Here is a 21,297-nt window from a genome sequence, read left to right as displayed (position 1 = left end):
CCCTGCAACATTTTTCAGCTCTTGTCTTTTAACATTCTTTCAAACAAAGCCATACGAGCAGCTGCTAATACTTTATAATGAGGTAAGAAGATCAGCTGGGATCCATTCAACAATATAGCTGTAAGCTGTAAAGCACCTGGATTAGTTTGTGCAATGTTTAAATCCAAATACTTGAATAACGGTGTCCATGCAACCTCCTCAAATGTTTCTTCACAAAATCCAGTGCTACGTCCTGCCAAAAATCCTATCACAGTTTTCAAATGTTTTGACAGTTGATGAATGTATTTTGCTCTGAAATTTGTTAGGTTTAAATATGAAACAAAACAAGTATGCCATGGTTAAAGAAAATAGTATTTTCCAGAACCAATACCACATAAGAGCAGTGCAAGATACAAATTTAATTTTTTTTTGTCTTAAGACCAATTCTAATCGTAGCATAATAACTTTCAGTGGCTAAACTGCACCCTTCTATATTGTCTGGCTGTATTAAATGGGGGCTTTGAAAAAAAAAACCCAGACAATGACCCTATGAGAATCTAGGGAAGCAGAACACACAAATGGTATATAAGACAATCACCATTCTACTACAATATGTAGTTAGCATTACTGGTCCGCTTCTAGATCAGTTAATGGGGTGGATGTTCCAAAGTTCAAAATTACTTATGCTTCTGCAACAGTTTCCTTCAAGGGACAGATTCTCATGCAATATTTCTTTTCCCCACGTAGACCTTCCCTCAATTCCAGTCTTCACATTCCACATGTCCATCCTGCCTCCACTGCTCCCTTAACCCAGTCAGTGCTGTTCATACGAGCCAGAAGATGTCTAGTTTCTTAGAGCACATTGAGCCCTTCCTTTGAGCAGGACGCCACCTGACGTCCTGTGTAGCCTTGAAATGGTAGGAGAAGTCTGTGCTGAGTTGCAAAAGATGGTCAAATTCTAAGCTTTTAAACTGAAGGATTACTTTTCACTGCAGTTTTTTTTTTTGCAATGGGTATAACACTGGTTTAGAAAGAAAATGACTACATTCTTCTGTGCTGTTTACAATATTAAAAACATGAAACAGGCAATAAAAGCTGTGTGATGCACTAAATAGCAAAGCATCTATAATACGAAGCATGCCCAAGCTCTGTTTTCCAAATTGTATGCCTTCAGGGGAACGAAAAGAGCTCCAAACGAAGAAATGCTATTCCCCCTTTCCACACTGCAGTGAATGATGCCAGTTCATCCACGCATACCACAATTGGGTGGCTCTGCCAGGATGCGAATTACTCTTGCTGCAGCATTGGGAGTGATTGTTCTGAGGCCAAAACCCTTAAAGGCAAGAGGAGCTTGTTGTCTCACTAGGGGTTCAGATGTTCCAGCTGTGTGTGTTTGTTTAATAAACACATGTTTTATTCCACATTAGTTGGCTTAAATACACAAATCCATGTCTCCACAGACTTAAAGAGCAACTAATCACTCATGATGCCAGCCCTCACCTGTGCTTGAGGAATCTAGCCAAGAAAGCTTTCCAGGACAAGGGGAAGGGAACCCACCATTTTGGGCATGGGATGGGAGAAAATATCCATAGATGGGTCAGAAAGCAAACATGAAGTTTGTGAGCGGGTTTTCATTAAGTGACCATTGAGTCTTTTTACAACAAATGGCAAAGAATGAAAGTTCTGTGTTCAATAACAACATGAAAGTAGTCCATGTTGGGAAATGACACATGCTTTGGAAAAGCAACATCAGAAGCCTCCAATCAAATAAAAATTAAAACACTGATTTCTGAAACCTTGCCACTGCTTACTGTTTAGGAATATACCATTCCACACTACTGGTTAAGCTAAACGTTAAAAAGTGATTGGTGATGTAGCAGTCTAGTAAGCTAACTTATGGATATGCTGCAGAAGGGAGAAGACCATAATGTAGATGTTTTTACTTTGCCATGATTCATGGAATGAACCTCAAGAGCAACATGAATCCCAATTGGGGGATCTGATTCAGGAATGAAAACACAGTCCTGCTTTATGGGAAATGCAATGTTTTAACCTTAAGGCTGCAGCCATTATTGTCGAAAGACCCTCTTTTAACTGGTTAATGTATTTACAGCACTTTCTTAAAATGCTCGTAATGTACACATGCAGATGCCAAATCCAATTTGGTGCTGCTGTTCTGTTACAATACATTACTTACAGTAACAATGAAAGGCAATTGATTCAGGCTACCTTGAGAGTCATATGCTAGACATACTGCACTAAAAAGCATGGAAAAAAGAAGAAATTCTAAACATTCATCTTTATGGGAAATATATTCATTAGAGAACTTCATAGATTCTAGTTTCATGCGATCTATTAGTTGCCACACTTTATTTTTTCTGGAAAGCAGCAATTAAAATAGGTTGCAGTAAGAGGTTTAAAGTTTGCAAAACCACCTTAAATGCATCAAATTACCCAAGGGATTGTTAAAATACTTGTATCAGAATTCTCAGCACAGATCTGGAATTTAAAAGGAACTGCTTTTGTTTGTTTTAAAACAAATGAATGGACAGTACTAATCAAATGGCACTCCGGCCAAAATATGAAAGACTAAATGGAAAACTAGCATTGTGAAAGCCTTGCGTGTAAACAAATTATTTATACCTTATTTTGGGTATGACTAAGCCTACAATCTGGTTGTGTATTCAGGTACACTGTGTATTCTTTCCATCAGCTTTGGCTCTGGCAATTGACTCCACTTCAGAGAGACTGATAAAATAATGAAGAGTCCTTTAATCTGCAGGAAACCATTCCAGTCAATTTATAAGAAATATTGCATTCCTTTGTAGGATGTGTAATTATTTTCTATTAATCATGTGCTATAAAGCTACATTATGTGGTTATTCTGTTATCACTAGGAAGAAGCCTGCAGTCAGCTCCCGACAATGTTAGGTAATTACCAACACAAAGCTTCTTTCTCCTTCTGTAGAAATGCTATCAAGATCCCAGAGAACGGTAATGCTTTATTCTATGAAAATAACACTCGAAAGAAATTAAAGGAGCACATAATGAATTGCTTAAAGGCAAATGTGCGTGTGTTTGGGAGAAGTAAAGAAGAAAAATACTTTGTGATTTTTGGGGGGAGGGGTAGTAAAACCAGGGAATAGCTAAGAGTGGCATTTGTAAAGGCATGTGTGACAGGCACCTAAATTAGCTAGACACATTTGTTTCTTCTTCCCCAAATACCTCACTAACTTGGGAGGAAATTTCTTTGAGCAGACTACTGACTGTTCAACGGTGCAATCCACTGGACTTACACTGGAGTTACTCTAAGATTGCACAGTAGCAGCAATTCTATGCATTGCAATTTTAGATATAGTTAAACTGTTTAAATTATATGAACTTCAAATGATTTAAGCTCCTAAACTATGTGTTGGTTCAGCGACTCCAGCATTCTTCAAAAACCAGACAGACAGTGGGGGAAAGCCCACAAGCAGGTTCCCACTGGTAACAGTCCTAACCGGCTTACTGCTCTGCAGCATCTAGAATTTATCATAGCTAAGAGTCACCAACAGACCTGCCCTCCATAAATTTATCCAATCACCTTTTAAATCCATCCAAGTCATAACCACAACTGGAGGCAGTGAGTTTCACAAGTCAACTACCCATAATGTGAAGCAGCACTTTCACTGGCCTGTCTTAAATCTATTACCAATTGATTTCATAGTTCTAGTATGAAAAGACAGAAAGAACATTTCTAGAGGTCCATTATCCTTGCACCATGTAGACTTCTCTCAATTCACCCCCAGTCACCTTTTTTCTAAACAAAAAAGTCCCAGGTACTTTATCCTTATCACTGGCCCATAAACAATACTATTTCTTATCAGCAGGCTTATTCATTGTAAGTATATAGTAAAGATCCCGATCTTTCAAAGGTAAAATGAATTGAGGTTCTTTAGTCATCACTGAGACACAAGAAATTACAATATGCATATATAATGTTGTTTCTGAAGGGAGATTGTTGTTGGCAGTCCCTTTAAAATATTATAGAGGAGGTAGTGTTGGCACATGGTTAACCCCATATATGGGAAATGATGGGTTGTGTTGGCACATGGTTAACCCCATATATGGGAAATGATGGGTTGTGTTGTCACATGGTTAACCCCATATATGGGAAATGATGGTTTGTGTTGGCACATGGTTAACCCCATATATGGGAAATGATGGGTTGTGTTGGCACATGGTTAACCCCATATATGGGAAATGAATTAAAATACAAAATAAAAAGCTCTTCAAAAATTTGATGAAAAAATCTTCCAAGTTATATTAAACTTCGGTTCCATTTACTTAAAGTGATAGTGTGCCAGATTTTTACCAATGTGTCCCTTGCTCCCTTCCCCCATGATAAAACCAGATGTATATACAGCACTCCTATGCCACTCTTGGCACATTAACTGCACCAGCAAATTAGCATTGAGAGTTTTAAGGTATTTTAAAGGCACCCAAACAGCAAAAATGCCAGACATTGAGTTACTAAATCATCATAGTCATGTTAGAAGTAGTTAGACCAGTACAAAGTTTAGCCTGAACTTCTAGCTAAAAGTCTATGTTTATGCAAGCCGAACAGCATGTGACCAGTGCCTGAACCGTGTTGCCTTTTGGTTAAGGAGTTAAGACTACATTGCCTTTGCAATCTGGTTCCATGCTTCTAAAAACTGGTCAATTAGCCTGGTATACCTTACAGGACTGTAACTCCTCTGAGAAAGCATGTTGCAGGCTGCCAAATCAAGGGCGCTCCACATATACAAAATGCACCCCCCCCCAAAGGCTTTCACTACCGTAGAGTCCTTTTCCTTATGAGTAAACTTTCCAAATGCATGGTGACCTCAAACAACAAGTTTCTATCTCAGATGAAGCAGTCCTAACTGATGAGAAAGCCAGTTTGCTCATTTCAAGCACCTTGCTCTTAACCAAACTCATTTTTCAACTAGTACAACCCAAAATTTAAATTCTGCGTAAGACGAAAACCCTTCTTCAGTCTCAGAAGGGTCTCACTAGATATAGAAGCTGCAGACAGACCTGTGGGTAACCCTTTATTTTGTGAGAAAAATCTGGATTTTTGATATAAAAGGGAAAGGTTTGGTATATTTCATTTCAAGGTTTTAGAACTGAGAAAAGCTCTCCTGCCTGCAAAGCTGATCTGACCCTCATTATATATTTGCAATAGCAAAACTAATCAGTATTGCGTATATTACATATTGCAAAAGCTCCACAGGTACCCAAGCAAAAAGGTATGTCTATACCTCATGTTTCAACCATTTGCGTAATTTTGCACTGGCATGTACAGAACGAGAAACTGGAAAGCAGCATACTTTCAGCCTTACCCTCTGAAGGTATGCTATACAGCATCCCAACGACTGTTATTTATTGCTCTCAAAATACCAGCCTTGAAGTCTGGTTGGTAGAATGACTGTTTATAAGATAAATGCCTGAATCCAGATTTCTGTTATAAGATAATAGGCAGCAAGAAGAATGAGGGTGCCCGCTAATATACTCAACATGATGCCATAATCATTTCCATCTGGCACATAAAATTATGCAATTTGACAATCTTATGACAAAATGGCTTCTTATGTGTAATATGGGTCACAACAGGCTCCTAAAAAGGCCTCTGACCCCAATGAAAGCATACAGTCACGTTTAAGTACATGAACTGTTGAACTGCCATGCTCCAGGTCCCTGGGAGGACTCAAGTTAGTGAAGCAAAACTGGCTGTCACTTAGTCATGTTTGGTTTCTAAAACTATACTATGCAATAACAATTCCCAATGTATGAAAGAATTGCTTAAATCGTGAAGCAGGATTGGAGATTCAACAATATTGGTTGAACTGTGGTTAATGTACCCATTTCAAACACGTGGCTTTAGGACCTTGCCAGAAGTCAGGAGAGGTTTATTTAAAGAGACAAACACATTAAGTCAATAAACATTTTTGTTTGTTTTTTTGCAAAGAGTCAGCCACAAGTGTGAACTTAGATACCTCTGCGTATTCCTCAAGTACTCTTTTAGACACAGGAAACCACCTAAAGATTTTTTTTTCTTCCAAATAAACTTGAATAAAGGAAACAAGAAAACACCTGACTAATAAGAAAAGAAGGTATTCAGGATGACATTTTTTGTAGTGCTGGGCCTAGGATTACAAATTCCACTAACCTGGAAATGTATATATGGTAAACACCTTTTCAAAAAGTCTAGGAATATACATCTGTGAACATTCTGTTTATAGGAAACATCGCTGAAAAAAAAGAAAAAAGCAAACCTGTCTCTTTATTCTTCACATGTTTGTTTGCTGGAGCTGATCCACAAAAGGCAAATTTATACTTATGACTGAATGTTCCCAGTTTACTACCATCAAAACTTCTGTGGCAAACAGTTTGGAACAAGCAGAATATAAAGCTTGTGATATTGAATGCTACCCAATACATTTTCTTGTGTCAACATGTGCATAATTGCCTGTTTTCAATGGATTGGAACTTAGCATGACTGCTTGAGCAAGAAGTAATCTTGTGTCTGTGTGCGATTTCTGCTTACTCCCCCCCCCAATACACACACACTGCAAACCTGTGTAGCCCCCTCCCCAATGTTCCCAAAGACACACTAATCCACAAAAGCAGGATGCAGCAGGAAAAGGGACCCAGGAAAGTTCCATTATATGAATTCACCTGCACTTACAGTGACTACAATCCAATTCAATTAGATCAATCCGATGAACACAAAAGCAATGAAAAATCTATTTTTAAAAAGTATCTCTAGTGCAACTGGGTTTTTTAAAACCAAATTCGCAATTGTTTCCAGTATTAATATTGAGAGGAAAGTGTATAAAGACATGGTGTGAAAAAAAAAATCAATGGCATTTTGGGCAAAACTTGCACAAAGAAGTTATTGGTAAAAGCCCCAAGGAAATATTTTGCCTTTCATTACTAACTTGCCTGTTTTTATTTAAATGTTCTCTGTTGAAGTAATGCTTTGTGCCTACTCAAGCACTTGATCTTCTGACTCATACTGCATTCTTCCTACAACATATAATAATTGCATTTAATTTCTTATAAGCAAAATGAGATTTTCTCAGGATTAATGTCAACAGGGAACTGAAATATGGTCAGAAAGTAATAAGCAATAGCAAAGATCAAGCTGAAGTTGAATTTATGACACCATTTTGGATCTGTACACATTACAATCTCTCCACACTTGCATTGCTCATTTTCAGCCACTAGATGGTGGAAAAAATGTTTTTGAAACATCATCCAAGAATCATCCAAATGGCACAGAGCTGAAACATTGAGAGGGTTAAGAAATATTTGTTTGGGGTCTTTAAACTTAGAAGGCTCATGATTATATTTTACCTCAATTATATTTTTAACAAACCCTCTGTCTGGTTGGTAATGATCAGTCAGACCTTGAACAGGAGTTTAGTGGCAACCAGATAGATTATTCTTTGGCACTTTATTGTTCAGTGCCCCTAAATTCAGTGCTGACACAAAATCTCATTTTGCTGAAAATTGCAACAAGAAAAACAGGGTACATCCAGCTTTGGAAAAGAAATTACTTCAGAGAAGAAAATTTCAAACTATTGGGACTTGCTACAATAGACTGAATATATATTAATCAGAGTCCCATAATTTTTACATTACTATAAGTTCATTCGTCCCCATGCTGCCTTTTCAAGTAACAATGTTTCCAACAATGTACACATGGAAAACTACAATGCACTCGGTAACATGTAGGAGTGGCTAAAGAGTTTACCTAAGCTTGGACTATGCGATGCAATCAAGGAGATTGATAGACTCTATAGAGTAAACTCACACTTTGCAAAAGAAAAAAAAAGTGCCTCGTGATGTCATCATAAACTTTGTGAGAAAGAGAATGAGAGATGCTATATTAAGGTATCACTCACAATCCAGAGCTAAGATCGATGAATGTGAGCTAATAGTGCTTAAAGAAATTCCAGTTCGCCTGCTGCAAAAGAGGAAGGGCTATGCATTCCTAACGGAAGTGTTGGAAAAAAATGAGATTATTTTCAGATGGGACCCAATTGAAGGAGTACTCTGCACATATAAAAAGAAGAAATTTAATATTAACATGGTAACCAAAGCCCAAGAATTTATGTCGAGGAACAAGATGGATTTAAAAATATAATTGGAAGAGGAAAGCAGGAAAAAAAAGAAGACCCGTGGAACCCCTTGAAGAATTCTTTTTGAAGTAATTCCCAGTTTATATGAATTTTGAAGTAATTCCCAGTTTATATTAATTCCCAGTTTATATGAAAAAATATTTAATGGTTTGTAGTCCGGTGCATTTTTTTTCTCTTGATCTTGTATGTATAAGGGAATAATATTGGAATGGAAGTTATTGTTCTCTTTCCTTTATTACAAATTTGAGAATAGGGATATTGCAACTTAAAAGGAAATTAGTCCACAAACTTAGTGTGATGCCACATAATTTTAAGAGTGACATCCTAGAAAATAATGTCAATGTCAAAATAATAAAAGCTCTAAATAAGAGTGATTAAAAATAAATAGAAATAAGATAGATATGTTTTAATGTTATGTATTTTGTATTTTTCATCTACCTATTGTGTTTTTCCTTTTTTGTTGTTGTATGTAATGAAATATTCAAATTTACTATGTACTATGTTAACACTGAACAAATGTTACTTTTATTTAATAAAAAAGGAGCGGCTTAAGAGTTTTAAGGGCTTAACACATTACAGGGCATTGCATTTGGTCTCAGTTTGCTTAGTCAACTTAGTACAGTGATACAACATATAGTTTTCGTATACTACCAGGACTCTGCTTAATGATGTAATACAGTGTATAACAGGTGGTAGGTGTGGGTTCAAATTCTGATCTGCCAGGAACTTACTGAGTAGGCTCATATCTCATTCTCTATCTTTAAAAATGAAGAAGAGTTGGATTTATATCCCCCCTTTCTCTCCTAGAGGAGACTCAAAGGGGCTTACAAACTCCTTACCCTTCCCCCCTCACAACAAACACCATGTGAGGTAGGTGGGGCTGAGAGAGCTCAGAAGAACTGTGACTAGCCCAAGATCACCCAGCTGGCGTGTGTTGGAATGTACAGGCTAATCTGAATTCCCCAGATAAGCCTCCACAGCTCAGGTGGCAGAGCGGGGAATCAAACCCGGTTCCTCCAGATTAGAGTACACCTGCTCTTAACTACTATGTCTCTGCTGGAAAAAAGAGTATTAACAAAATAAAGATTTTGAAACATAGTAACATTTGGGTTGGATTGAGCCACCATTTTCACTCCTCCTCACCCAATTCCATGCATACTGGAGTCCAAGTCCCACATGACTTTTGGGCATGAAGGTCTCATAATTCTCAGCATGATTTGGCAGTCAAAGAAGAATTCTTCCTTTGTTACCAGAAGAAAAGGTGGTTGGATCCAATTTCATTAAAAACTATAATCATGATTACATTTGATATATATTTATGTGGTATATCTGATATATTTTAAATATGTGATAAGTGGACAATGAAAAAGAAGCACAAGATGAGGTTCCAGTCAGCAAAATGACTTCTTCTGCAAGTAGTTCTAGCCACAATCACATAACTGATTTGCATTTGATAAGGACAGTATCAGTGTGGCATCTTGTGTTTTCAGCAATGTATACTGTAGTCCAGCCCTACAGTGTTGGACTAGGATTTGGGAGACTCTAAGCCGAATCCCCCCTCTGCCATGGAAGCTTGCTGGGTGACCCTGAGCCAGTCACATACTCTTCGCATAACCTACCTCACATGGTTGTTGGGAGAATAAATTGTTGAGGAGGAGGATGTTATCCATCCCTTTGGGTCCCCATTGTGAAGAATAGGAGGTACACGTGAATCATGGTGCAGGAGTGATTACAATACAGTCATCTGCCAACTCTGCACATAACAAAGATCAGATTCAAAAAGGAACTCCTCAGCGTGCCCTCAGGCTTTGACTCCATACCAGAAGTGCCCTGTGGCTTCAGGCAAACCCTGAAAAGAGTCAACCAGGTACAACCATGGCTGGAAAAATATAATCTTTGGTAGATTAAAAAGATGTCATAGCTTCGTCCACTGTAAATACAGAAAGAGGAAATGTTTGTGGAGATTTTGCATCTGATACTTGTATAACTTGCTGAAGGTGAAAATGCTGCACTATTCAGAAAATATACAAAAGAAAATTAGCCTACGGCAGTAAAAAATTTTGAAGGTGCACTGAACCTGAGAGCTTACGACACATATCAGCTCTGATTTTATTATTATTATTATTATTATTATTATTATTATTATTATTATTATTATTATTATTATTATTATTATTATTATTATTATTATTATTATTATTAGGAGGTGTCAGTTCAGAGTTTGCTAGGAAACCAACAGGACAGCACTGACACTTGAAGAATTTGCAACAAGAGCTGTGGTAGATTAGAGTTTTTACAAGCATTACACACTTTCAAAGCAGAGACTCCTAAGTCCTAAAAAATTGTTGATTTTAAAATAAACAGAAGTACAGGTCCTGAGGATTTTGCACCTGTCTGTTTAAGTATGCATGCAAATCACAGCAGAGTATCAGTCCTAAATTACTATACTGGCTTGAGAGAGGTCAACGAAGAAGAAGAGCTGGATTTATTATTATTATTATTATTATTATTATTATTATTATTATTATTATTATTATTATTATTATTATTATTATTATTATTATATTATATTTTATATACCACCCGATCCCCGGAGGGCTCTGATGGTCCTTGAGTCGTGTTGTGGAAAATATTGAAAAAGCACACACCAGACTAACAAGGAAGAGGAAATGTTTAAAGAAAACCCAACAAACAAACAACCGCATGGACACACCACATAGCCTAGTTGACAGGGGAAACCTTTGCATGCAATAAGAGCATTGTCTTGGAGGGAAGTTCTCCGGTGGCTGGAAGCCAAGATTTCCAGCAGTGATAAACATGGCTTTAAAGGCAATTCCGGTTGCACAATTGCACTTCAAAATGTGATTACATTCAATTGACAAAATAATGAATGTGCAAGGAACTTCTAACTGAATGCAAAGGATGTAAAGGAAGTGCCAATTTATCCCCACCCCTGATGGGAGCAAGGCTGCTTTTTTGTTTAATTCTAACTATCCTCTCCTATCTATCTATTCCCAGTAGCATACTGTACCTTGCTGAGAATGTAGATAACGTCACCACGCTTGAATGTCAGTTCATCAGGAACATCTCCGGTGCAGTCCCACATACTTTGGTAGAAATTAGCATAATCTATGTTTTTATTGCCTGGGGAAGGAAAAGCAGCATACATGAGGCTTTGTCAGTTTATGTGACTGAGACTTTGATTGTCAAGGTTATAAATACCCTGCCACTCAAAGACTTGTTAAAGAACATTTTTCAGCTCTGGGAGAGAGAGTCCACCCTGCCTTGTCAGTCCCAACACAGAGTGCAGCAGAAAAGGTGAAAAACAAGCTCCACTTCTCATAGTCTTTGAAAACATGTTGCTCCCAAACATGCAGCTACAAGTTCTCACAGGGCAGCACAGAGCTGAACTCCAGCTTATTTCAAGAAAGAAGCATATGTTTTCCTATGAAGGTTAACATTTGCTAACAAGGTGAAGAAAACCAGTGAACAGAAGGCAAAGCAAGTGTTTTGTATGTTTCAGTTTCGGATAAAAAGACGGGCTCCTTGGCTGAATTTTTTGGGAAGGGGCAGTAGTATCTCTAAAGCTAACCTTGCATTTTAAAAATATTTGTGTCAGCATCTGCTTAGGACATTAAGTTCTAGCTAAATATGCAACACACACTGTAGCCATAAGCTCATCCTTCTAAGAACATAAGCACAATGAATATGCTACGCTCAAACTGCCATACAGACCATTAACTGATTGATTATTTTAGCACTGTCTGTTCTGTAATGCCACCATAACACAGTAATAAATGCTTTGTCATATTCTTACCATACAGAGGGAAGCACTCACTGAAACACAGAAATCAACACAGTAGGAGACAAACGAAGCCTCTGTGCACATGCCAAGCGATTTCCTGTTTTCAGTTCCATAAGAACTCAACTGGCTGAATGAACTCAGAAAAGGATGTCAGTAACTCTAATGAGACAAGCAGCTGTATTATGTAAATAGTTTCAGAGGGCTGCCATGTTGTCTGCAGTAGAACAGAAAGACTTGTGTCCAGTAGCACCTGGGGAGGCCAATTTTCAGGATATTAGCTTCTGAGAATCAAAGCTCCCATCATCAGATAGGTAACGGGTTTCCCCGAAAATAAGACAGGGTCTTATATTAATGTTTGCTTCAAAATATGAGTTAGGGCTTCTTTTCAGGGAAACTATTCTTTTTTTATGATTTTGCCTTATTTTTTTCTATGATTTTGTGCCTCCCACATGACCAGATCAGCTGCGATGGGGAATCTGTAACTAGGGCTTATTTTTGGAGTAGGGCTTATATTTCAAGCATCCTCCAAAAATCCCAAAAAATCATGCTAGGGCTTATTTTCTGGGAAAACAGGGTATCTAACAAAGGGAACTTTGACCCTCAAAAGCTTGCACCCTGAAAATCTTGTTTGCATCATGTAAATACTAACCTGGCTGAAGACAAATACTGTAATAATTTAAAACCTTCTAATTTGGTGGTGAGGATTCCAGAACTATTCGGTTTGAGAGATCACCCAAGCAATCCTCTGGGTTTAAACTCACAGAAATCAGTATGCTTAGACTGAAATTACTCAGTTGGATGGCACTATACATCTTTATTCTTTGCTATTTAAAAACTGCCTTTGTGGTAACCTTCAAAAAAACACCAACAGCATTTGCACGTCATTAGAATACCACTGTAAAAATGGAATAGTTAATACTGATCTGTAAAATCCTCAGTGATAAAGCATTTTGGAAAGTAATACCCCCATCCCATTGTAATCATTATCTGTTCAACCAATTTTCCCCTCCAGTTTTAACCTATCTACTTTTTAAAACAGTGATTTTTTAAAAAAGGCACAGGCCTTCCAGCACAATATTCACATTTTTTATGGAAAGTCATAGGCAGATGTTTCCCTGTCCAACCAGAAAAGCTCAATTTCTCTTGTATAACACAAGAGGGCACTCAGGATGGCAACATCCACAATATGTATGATTGTATATGCTTGGCTTACTTGGGTAATTTCATTGGCTCACACTATGATACAATGCTGTACAGCACCCAGGAGTTTATTTTTCAGAAGGATGAATTTAAAATGTACGAACTGTAGAAAAAATATGGTCCATAGAATTTCAGCCTTTCTTCCCCTCCCTCCCAACTAGAACTGTGTACGACAAAACAAAGCCTTAGGAAAAAAAAGTGGATGGTCTGAGAATATCTGTATTTATTATTTTACGTTTGTTTACTCAGGAGGGTCCTATTTCCTATAATAAGCAGAAGCAGTTCTCTCTCCTGCTAATGTAATGAGATACAGAAGTGGTCATAACTGTGTAGTCAAAATTAGAATGGTAAACTAAGAAAAGGCAAGCTAAAAACCACCATGTTGGCTGAAACCACTCCAACACCGAATTGCATTGCATTCTTTAATACATTAGTCCCCATTATCACTATTATTCCCATTTTACAAATTGGAAACAGAGGCAGAGAAAGTGAGAGAGAGATTCTCCACAGCTTATGCAATGCATCCATAGCAGCTGGGGATGCACAGAGCCAATTACAACACCAAAGTGACTGGACAATGTTTGCTGTTAAGTAGAGCAGTAGAAAAAATTGCTCCAGAAAAAGGACAGAGATACAAGAGAGACAGCAAAGACAAAAAGGAATTAATTTAGCTGGGACAAATCTGATTAAGAAAATGATGGTACTGACAGGCACCCAAAGGTCTTGGAATCCTTCCTCTCTTCTCCCCATCCTAGACCCAGTCCCCCAAATATACAGAGTAACCAGAGAGAATGCCTAAAGCAAAGAGTGGGCTTTTCCAAAAACTGATCAGATCATGAACATGAGCAAAAGCTATCTTAAGCTTCTGTTACTGAATATGCTATGGAATAATAATACAACATTGACCAACATCGCATGTACTATCTTTCTGATCTGCTCTCTCTTCCCTAAGTAAATCTTATACAAGAAGCTTTCTTTGGCTGAAGCAAGACTGGCAGCAGCTAAAGATGGCAGGACTTTTTCAGTGGTAGCACCTTGCTAGATGCTCAGTCCTTTGAGATGTCACCTGCTAGTTTCTTTCTGGCTTTTGCAAAGAGATCTCCTTGATTTTCTCAGGCCTTGAGGAATTAGGCGAGGTTCTATGTGTGTTGGCTTGAAAGCAATTTCTTTCCACTATTGATTTTGATTTTCTAAAGAGCTTACTGATTAGCTGTCAAATAGACCAGAATTGGATGGGCAGGCAAGAAAAATATGTGTTCAATACATAAATAAATGTATCTGGAGTAACTCCCATCAACGTTAATAGACACAATCCTAAGCTATAATTGACGAAGGGAAGGAATGTTGCAACAACAAACCCTCCACCAACCGGCAAGCAGTACTCACAAAGTCCGGCTCTGCTGGGCACCCCAACACCCTCCTGGTTTCCCTCACCTCCCACAACCCAAAGACCAGACCAGCCAGAAGTGCAGGGGAATCTTTGTACCCACTGCACTGGCAGCCCACCAAAAAACCCTCCCAATTCTCTCCCACCCCTAACAGCCCTTTCCGGTGGAGGAGTGATCCCTTGGTGCATGCTTCTCCACCGGCCCTCCAAAACCCTCCCCCCACCCCAACAGTTTATCCCATCTGGCAGAGCACCAGCGCCTTGGCACAGCTGCTCCACCAGCCCTCCAAAATCCTTCTGGTTCCCCACACCCTCAACAGTCCATCCCGGTTGGCGAAGCAGCATGGCCTTGGCATACACTGCTCTGCTGGCCCTCCAAAACCCTCTCGCTCCCAAAAAAAGTCCATCTGGGCCAGAAGTGGCAGCACATGCTGCTCTGCCAGCCCTCCAAAACCCTCCTGCCCCTCCAACCCCTTCTCAGCTGCACTTCTTCCCCACCCCAAGCCTCACACCTTTCCACCCTCCTCCACTCCAAGACTCACTTTTCCACCTCCACCCCAAGCCACACCTTCCTGCCCTCCCCCACCCAAGACACTCTTGCCCACTCAAGCCAATTTTTTTTTACTGGCCTCTTCCATGGTGCCATTAAGAGCAGCTTGATCTGTAGACACTAGCAGGTGATAATGTAATCCCTGTGCCACAAAGGGCTCCATTTGGTTATTTCTGCAGGTCAGCTTGCTCTCATAAAGAAACACGAACATTTCCTAGATCAGTGACCATTAATTGTCTTCCTAATCAAGGCTAAACTATAAAAGTTAAAAGAGGGGCCTTTGTCTTTACCATACAATTGTCAAGGGATAGAGACTTAGGAGAACAGCAAGGATCTCTTAACTACCTGCTTGCAATTTCTTTTTTACTTTCACATAAGTGAGGAGCAGATGAAGAACTATGTACTGTTGAAGCAGCAAAAGAAGGGGCAGTGGAAAATGGCAGCCAGCCACATCTCTTCCCAACATCCTTTGCTGCTGACTCAGAGAAGAAAGGCAGGCAGAATATGTAAGAAAGGTCAGTCTGGTCTGGCATAAGCCAATGGGCAGATCTCTCTCCCCTGAGCCTTCCCTAGTGTTTATGATATGCAAGTTACAAACAAAATGCAATAGGTGGGAAATGTCCATACTAAATATGCTTGGCTTCTAGACCTTGAAACCAATTTTCATAATATTCAAGTTAGGCTACCCAGGTTTGGGGAACTAGAAAACAGCAACCAAAATGCATTGCCAAAAAACCCAAACAAAAAACAAACAAAAAACCCCATCAGGAAGTCATAGCAAAAAATATGGCAGATAATTCTGCTCTATTTTATCATCCCATCACAAAAACAGGTGATTTAATAAAGTGACATGCTTCAGCACATTCAACTCCAGAAAATATTCAACGGTTAATAAAAAATTTAAAGGGGGGGGGGGAGCAAAGATGCTTTTGCTTGCTTGTGAAGTTCGCAGAACCAAGAAACATGCATCACTGCAAGTAAGAATCACATACATACATATAATTTTTTAAAGTAACTGATGTTTAATAATTTTAAAATATACGATTTGATACTCAGATTGGCATTTGTGCAAAATCTAACTGCTGTAAACAGCTTTAATGTCATTTTCCAAATGGTGTGTTAAAAGCTTAAACTGAACACAACCCTCCCTCAGCTTTCATCTCTCTCCAATTTATTCCATGAACATCCTTACTGCTGTAAAGACATGTAAGCATTCCACTATGAAAGCGGTTCTTGACAATCTTAATTTTAAGTGGTGGGGTTCCAAAAGAGATGAGGAAAATGTGACTGCCCCACTGAGTAGTTTGTGGGGTGAGGCAGCTGGCTTGCTCTCTGCTAAGCTTTAATTGTCACAAGACCCAGATGATTAGATATCAAAGCAAGCAACAGCCCCATGCAGAGGAATAAGCCATTCAAAGAAGGTGAAACTCATTTCTGAGTAAACATGCACAGGATTGTGCAATAAAGAACATGCGAAGCAGAATGACACTTTCCACCATCCATACCCAAGCTCCAGATGAAAAGGCATTTAAGGAATGACTTCTGTTAAAATGTGTCAGTTACAGTGCAACCATATGCAGAGTTACTCCAGACTAAATCGAAGGTTTAAAGTGAAGTGACTGCACTGTTAATTGCTTAAGGTGCATGGGCGTACAGATAGAAAATCCCATGCACATTTTTTGCTGGGAAAAAAACAAACTTCTGATGTAAAAAACATCTTACATTCTTAAGTAAGGTTAGAAGAGGTTTGTGTCATGTGACCTCTGGTTAAGGCAAGAATTCTCTTTGGCCCTTTCCGCACACGCAAAATAATGCGTTTTCAAACCACTTTCACAACTGTTTGCAAGTGGATTTTGCCATTCCGCACAGCTTCAAAGAGCACTGGAAGCAGTTTGAAAGTGCATTATTCTGCATGTGCGGAATGAGCCTTTGTCTGCTTGCTACCCTACATAACAAAACAGTCTAGCATTACATCTTTACCTGTCTGGGAAAGATCAGAGGTCACTGCAATGCAGAAGTGTTACAACCATTGAGTGAACTATATTTCATGCTGGGGGATCACTATTATGGTGCTTTGTTTCAAGGATATTGTATGTAGCCTATGTAAATGTATAGGTCAGTCCATAAAAATTTAAGAACAAGGGAAAATATCAATATTTTTTACCACAGATCAGATCTCTTTTTCTGTGCTGGATTAGAAACAAGAGATTGGTTGTACATCATTAACATGCAGCAGCAATAGTTTGCATAGGCATGAATGCCATACCACAGCTGGAGAACAAATTGTCATTGTGGAATATTTGTGCAATTGCTGATTAAATTTGTAAGGGTATGTGGATCCTCTCACAACAGAGAGACACCAAACTTTCAATTTATTAAGGCTCAGCAATGAAAAACCTGTTTGCTGAACTGAGAAGGTAATATAATCATATACTACAATGAATAGTCCAACTGGTCATATCCTTCCTCATTGCTGTAGCAATATCAGGGCAGCTAGTGATACTCACCAAACCTATATACAGATTTATTTAATTTATACTCCCCTTTCCGCCCCCCCCCCCATAGGGATTCAAAGCAGCTTATATTGTTCTCTTGTCCTCCATTTTATCCTCGCAACAACCTGTGAAGTAGGTTAGGCTGAGACTATGCGACTGCCTCACGGACACTCAGCAAGTTTCAAAGGCAGAACAAGGATTGAAAACCGGATCTCCAACCATTAGTCTGGCATTCTAACTGATATGCCATGTTGGCTGAAAGAAATCATGAGAGCCACTGAAGAGAATCTGATTTGCAAGAAACTGATTACACTCTAATTCAGGGGTCTGCAACCTGCGGCTCGCCAGATGTTCATGGACTACAATTCCCAGCAGCCCCCTGCTCATAGTTTGACTCTCCCAGTCATACTGGCACTGCATTTAAAACTGTATCTCTCTATGAACTCTAGAAACACACTTTAAATGTTAGAATTCTGAGTCTATTGAGATTAATTTTAAACAACATACTCAGGCTTCATAAAGAACTTAAGGACTGCAGGCTGCTTGTGGGTTATTGCTTAGTACAGCATTTATATGAAAGGAGTGATGTTTGGTAATAGTAATATATTCCCTTTTATAGTAAACTTTGTGACCCCATTCCAAACCTCCTAAGCATCGGGCGGGGGGGGGGGGTCTACTAAGTAAGAAAAGGGAGCTTTCTACAGGTCTTTGTAGGTTTTTGCAGGTTTTTGTAACATCTGTACAGGAAAGATTCAAGAAGACTCTAATACTCAATTCAAGATGGTCGATTTTTTTATGTCCTTGCAGGTGTTTTAATACTGGATTTTTAACGATTTTTTAAGTTATACTTTTATTTTGTAAGGTGCCTCAGGCAGGTTCTGGGCAGAGGTGTCACAGAAATGTTCTAAATACAAGCATAAATAAAATATTACCTTTTTCCTTCATCCCAAAAGGGGAAATATGCCAGAATAAAAACTGTGCGCACATCTGTCCCTCATGTTATCATGCAGCCTGTGGCAGAACACAAGTCTGCACCCTGCTCAATATCACTTAAATTTATTTATTTGGCTATATTGTTTGTAAATCTGCTTTGGTGTTCTGTGTTTGGTTGGTATGGGTCTTGTTTGATCTCTATGCCTATTCTAGGTATGTGCCTATGAGGTCAACCCTAAGGCCTTTCCTGTTTTGGAAGGAAGAGCCCACACTTAATAAAATATCAAATATCTAACTGGTAGTGTGTCAGATTGTGAACATAAGAGGACTAAACGTCACATCACTTTTCCCGTCACCAGGAAAACTTAAATAACACAGAGAGGTTGATTTTATTATGAACTGGTATGTTAACGTTGGGTAATTTACTGTATGCTAACCACTCGGGAGGAAAATAATTGATGTTCATTACATCTTCCTCTGGTGTGCTTTGGAAAGGCACTTGCCCTGTCCTCTGCCCTGGTATTTAACCTGTTATACATTCATCCACTCGTACATACCAAGGAATAGTATTCTTCCCCAGACTCAAAAATGACAACCTGCCTATTCAGGCCCTATATAAGGTAACTGTTCTAGAGGACTGAGATTGGAGGCAGGTGAAAAAATCAAGTTTGCTACATTTTTCAGTATTCTATTTTAGGTTTCCAATTCACTTGAATTCTACTTATCCAACCCCCCACCCAGCCACCCAATATTGCCCAGTACAGCAGTTTCCTTGTACAGCTGCATGCCTGAGGTTCATGGTCTGGAAATTTTTGTTCTAGATACCCCTGATCCTGTAACGATCAAAGTCAGTGATTAATTTTTACTAAAGCTACAAGCCTATGCATCTTGCTTAGGAGTGAACCACAATGAACTCAGTGGAACTTACTTCTTCACAGAGTTGGACTATTTACATTATAAGTTACAGTTTTGTTTTGTTTTTAAAAGTGGAGGATGGTCACTTTATAATGTTCTTGAAATGGAGCTGACCTGCATTGTACAGAAATGTGGGCACACCTCTAGTTACCTCAAGGCCTCAATCATTCTGTTACCATGGCCATGCAGAGCTATGTAATTTAATGCCTGTTTTGTCGTACTCCATTCTGCTGGCAACATCCGATGACTCAAAGCTTTGTTTCCTTTGCAGGGAACACAAATCCAAACTGTCTACCAACAACGTGTTCAGATAGTTTCCTGTGAGAGTCCGGAAACCAGGCCTGCTTCCTTTCTACATGCTAGGAGAGGAAGGGCATAGCAAAGACACTTCCTGAACACACTCCTCACCCACCCTTTCTCTGACAGCCGTGGAAGAATGATGTGGAGCAAATATGATAGGAAAGATAACCCAAGGTTCATTTCTTCAGGGGGCCGTGTTCCAGCAGGGCACATCTTGCATAGGAGGTGTCGGTGTTGCAAAGAGGTGTTTTGATAAGCGACAAGAGTTAGTTTGCTAAGCCAAGACCTCAGCCCAAAGGGTATAAAGAACAAAGTTCCTACATCCCTACCATGGGGATTCATAAACTGTGTTCGGCTCCCTCCTTCAAAACTCACTGTTAATTAGCACAGGCAAGTTGCCAAGGCTAGGGAAGAGGAGACATTCATTGGGCACGGCTGTCCCACTTTGACTTTTATGCTGCTGTCACTCTTCCATTCTGCTATCACTGGATGCTGGCATTTCTCAACCCAGTTCATTTGCTTTCTGTGGTATAATCATATGCAATGAAGATATGCATGGCCAACATTTAAACAGGCTGCAGATCAATTAGTGGTCTTAAGTTTATCTGATTTTTATCAAAGAAGACAGAGCTGTGGGTCGATTGTCAGAGCCTGTGTCAAGATGACCTTTTCAGAGATGTCTACATTGCCGGTCCCCTGGGCAACTTGTTGTCCCCTGTTAGGCACTGAATGACAGAAGTCTGTTCTGCTCAAGCACAAAGTATACACAGATGTCTATATTACATTCTTATGGGTTTGACAGCAACTGCATGTTGTATCTATAAACTGTCCTTTAGCAGTGACACTTCTTCAATGATGATAAGCTAATTTATGCAGCTAAATCTCCTTTGTGAAGAAATGAAAGCTAATTGAGTCATTACAAAGTAATTCAGGAAGGAATACCTTGTATAAATTGGTTTACCTTATAAATCCTTCTCAAGTGGTTTTCATGCATCCTAAATGCTACTCAACAGTCCTCCGCCCCCTTTTTTTGCTACCACAAGAAATCAGTTGAAGGGTATGTTATACATATACAAACTTCCTGGAACTTAACCTTTTATTTGTGCTAGGACAGTGGTGGCGAACCTATGGCACAGCTGCCAGAGGTGGCACTCAGAGCCCTCTCTGTGGGCATGCGCAAACAGAGTTGCCCTCACCCCACACATCTAGGCTGGTGAGGGCCGCTGGGCTCGATTATTAGCATTAAACCTAAGACCTAGTTTTGGGGAAGCAATGTAGGTAACCCTGGAGCGCTGTTAAACCCCACTGATTTTCATGTGAAGAACTAAAGCCCGATCCTTTACTTGGGAGTAAGTTCAGTTGCTGGCACTTGGGCTTGCTTCTGAGTAAACACTCCTAGGATTGTGATTCACCCATTGGAAGAATTGCACAGTTGCTTCAAAGCAAAGCCATCAATTACCACCAAGCTTACTCCCAAATAACACATGCCTCGGAACCAACCATTTTTTCTAAACTAAAACCTCAGAATTCAGGTTAAATTGCCGTGTTGGCACTTTGCGATAAAT

The 21,297-nt window shown here is 39.2% G+C and overlaps 1 protein-coding gene across 2 annotated transcripts in view; it reads right to left on the bottom strand.

The window, feature by feature from the left end:
- Window positions 1–21,297, bottom strand: part of SKAP2 (src kinase associated phosphoprotein 2) — a 140,741-nt gene that overhangs the window by 25,007 nt on the left and 94,437 nt on the right. For both annotated transcript variants that reach the window (XM_048510891.1, XM_048510890.1), the window contains exon 11: window positions 11,179–11,291. In XM_048510891.1, coding sequence (XP_048366848.1) covers window positions 11,179–11,291 — 113 coding nt within the window. The remainder of the gene's footprint in view (window positions 1–11,178; window positions 11,292–21,297) is intronic.

The sequence above is a fragment of the Sphaerodactylus townsendi genome, linkage group LG11 (assembly GCF_021028975.2).
Source record: "Sphaerodactylus townsendi isolate TG3544 linkage group LG11, MPM_Stown_v2.3, whole genome shotgun sequence".
Taxonomy (NCBI): Eukaryota; Metazoa; Chordata; class Lepidosauria; order Squamata; family Sphaerodactylidae; genus Sphaerodactylus; species Sphaerodactylus townsendi.
Note: the sequence above shows the minus strand (reverse complement) of the source record. Positions and strands in the feature narration are given on the sequence as shown.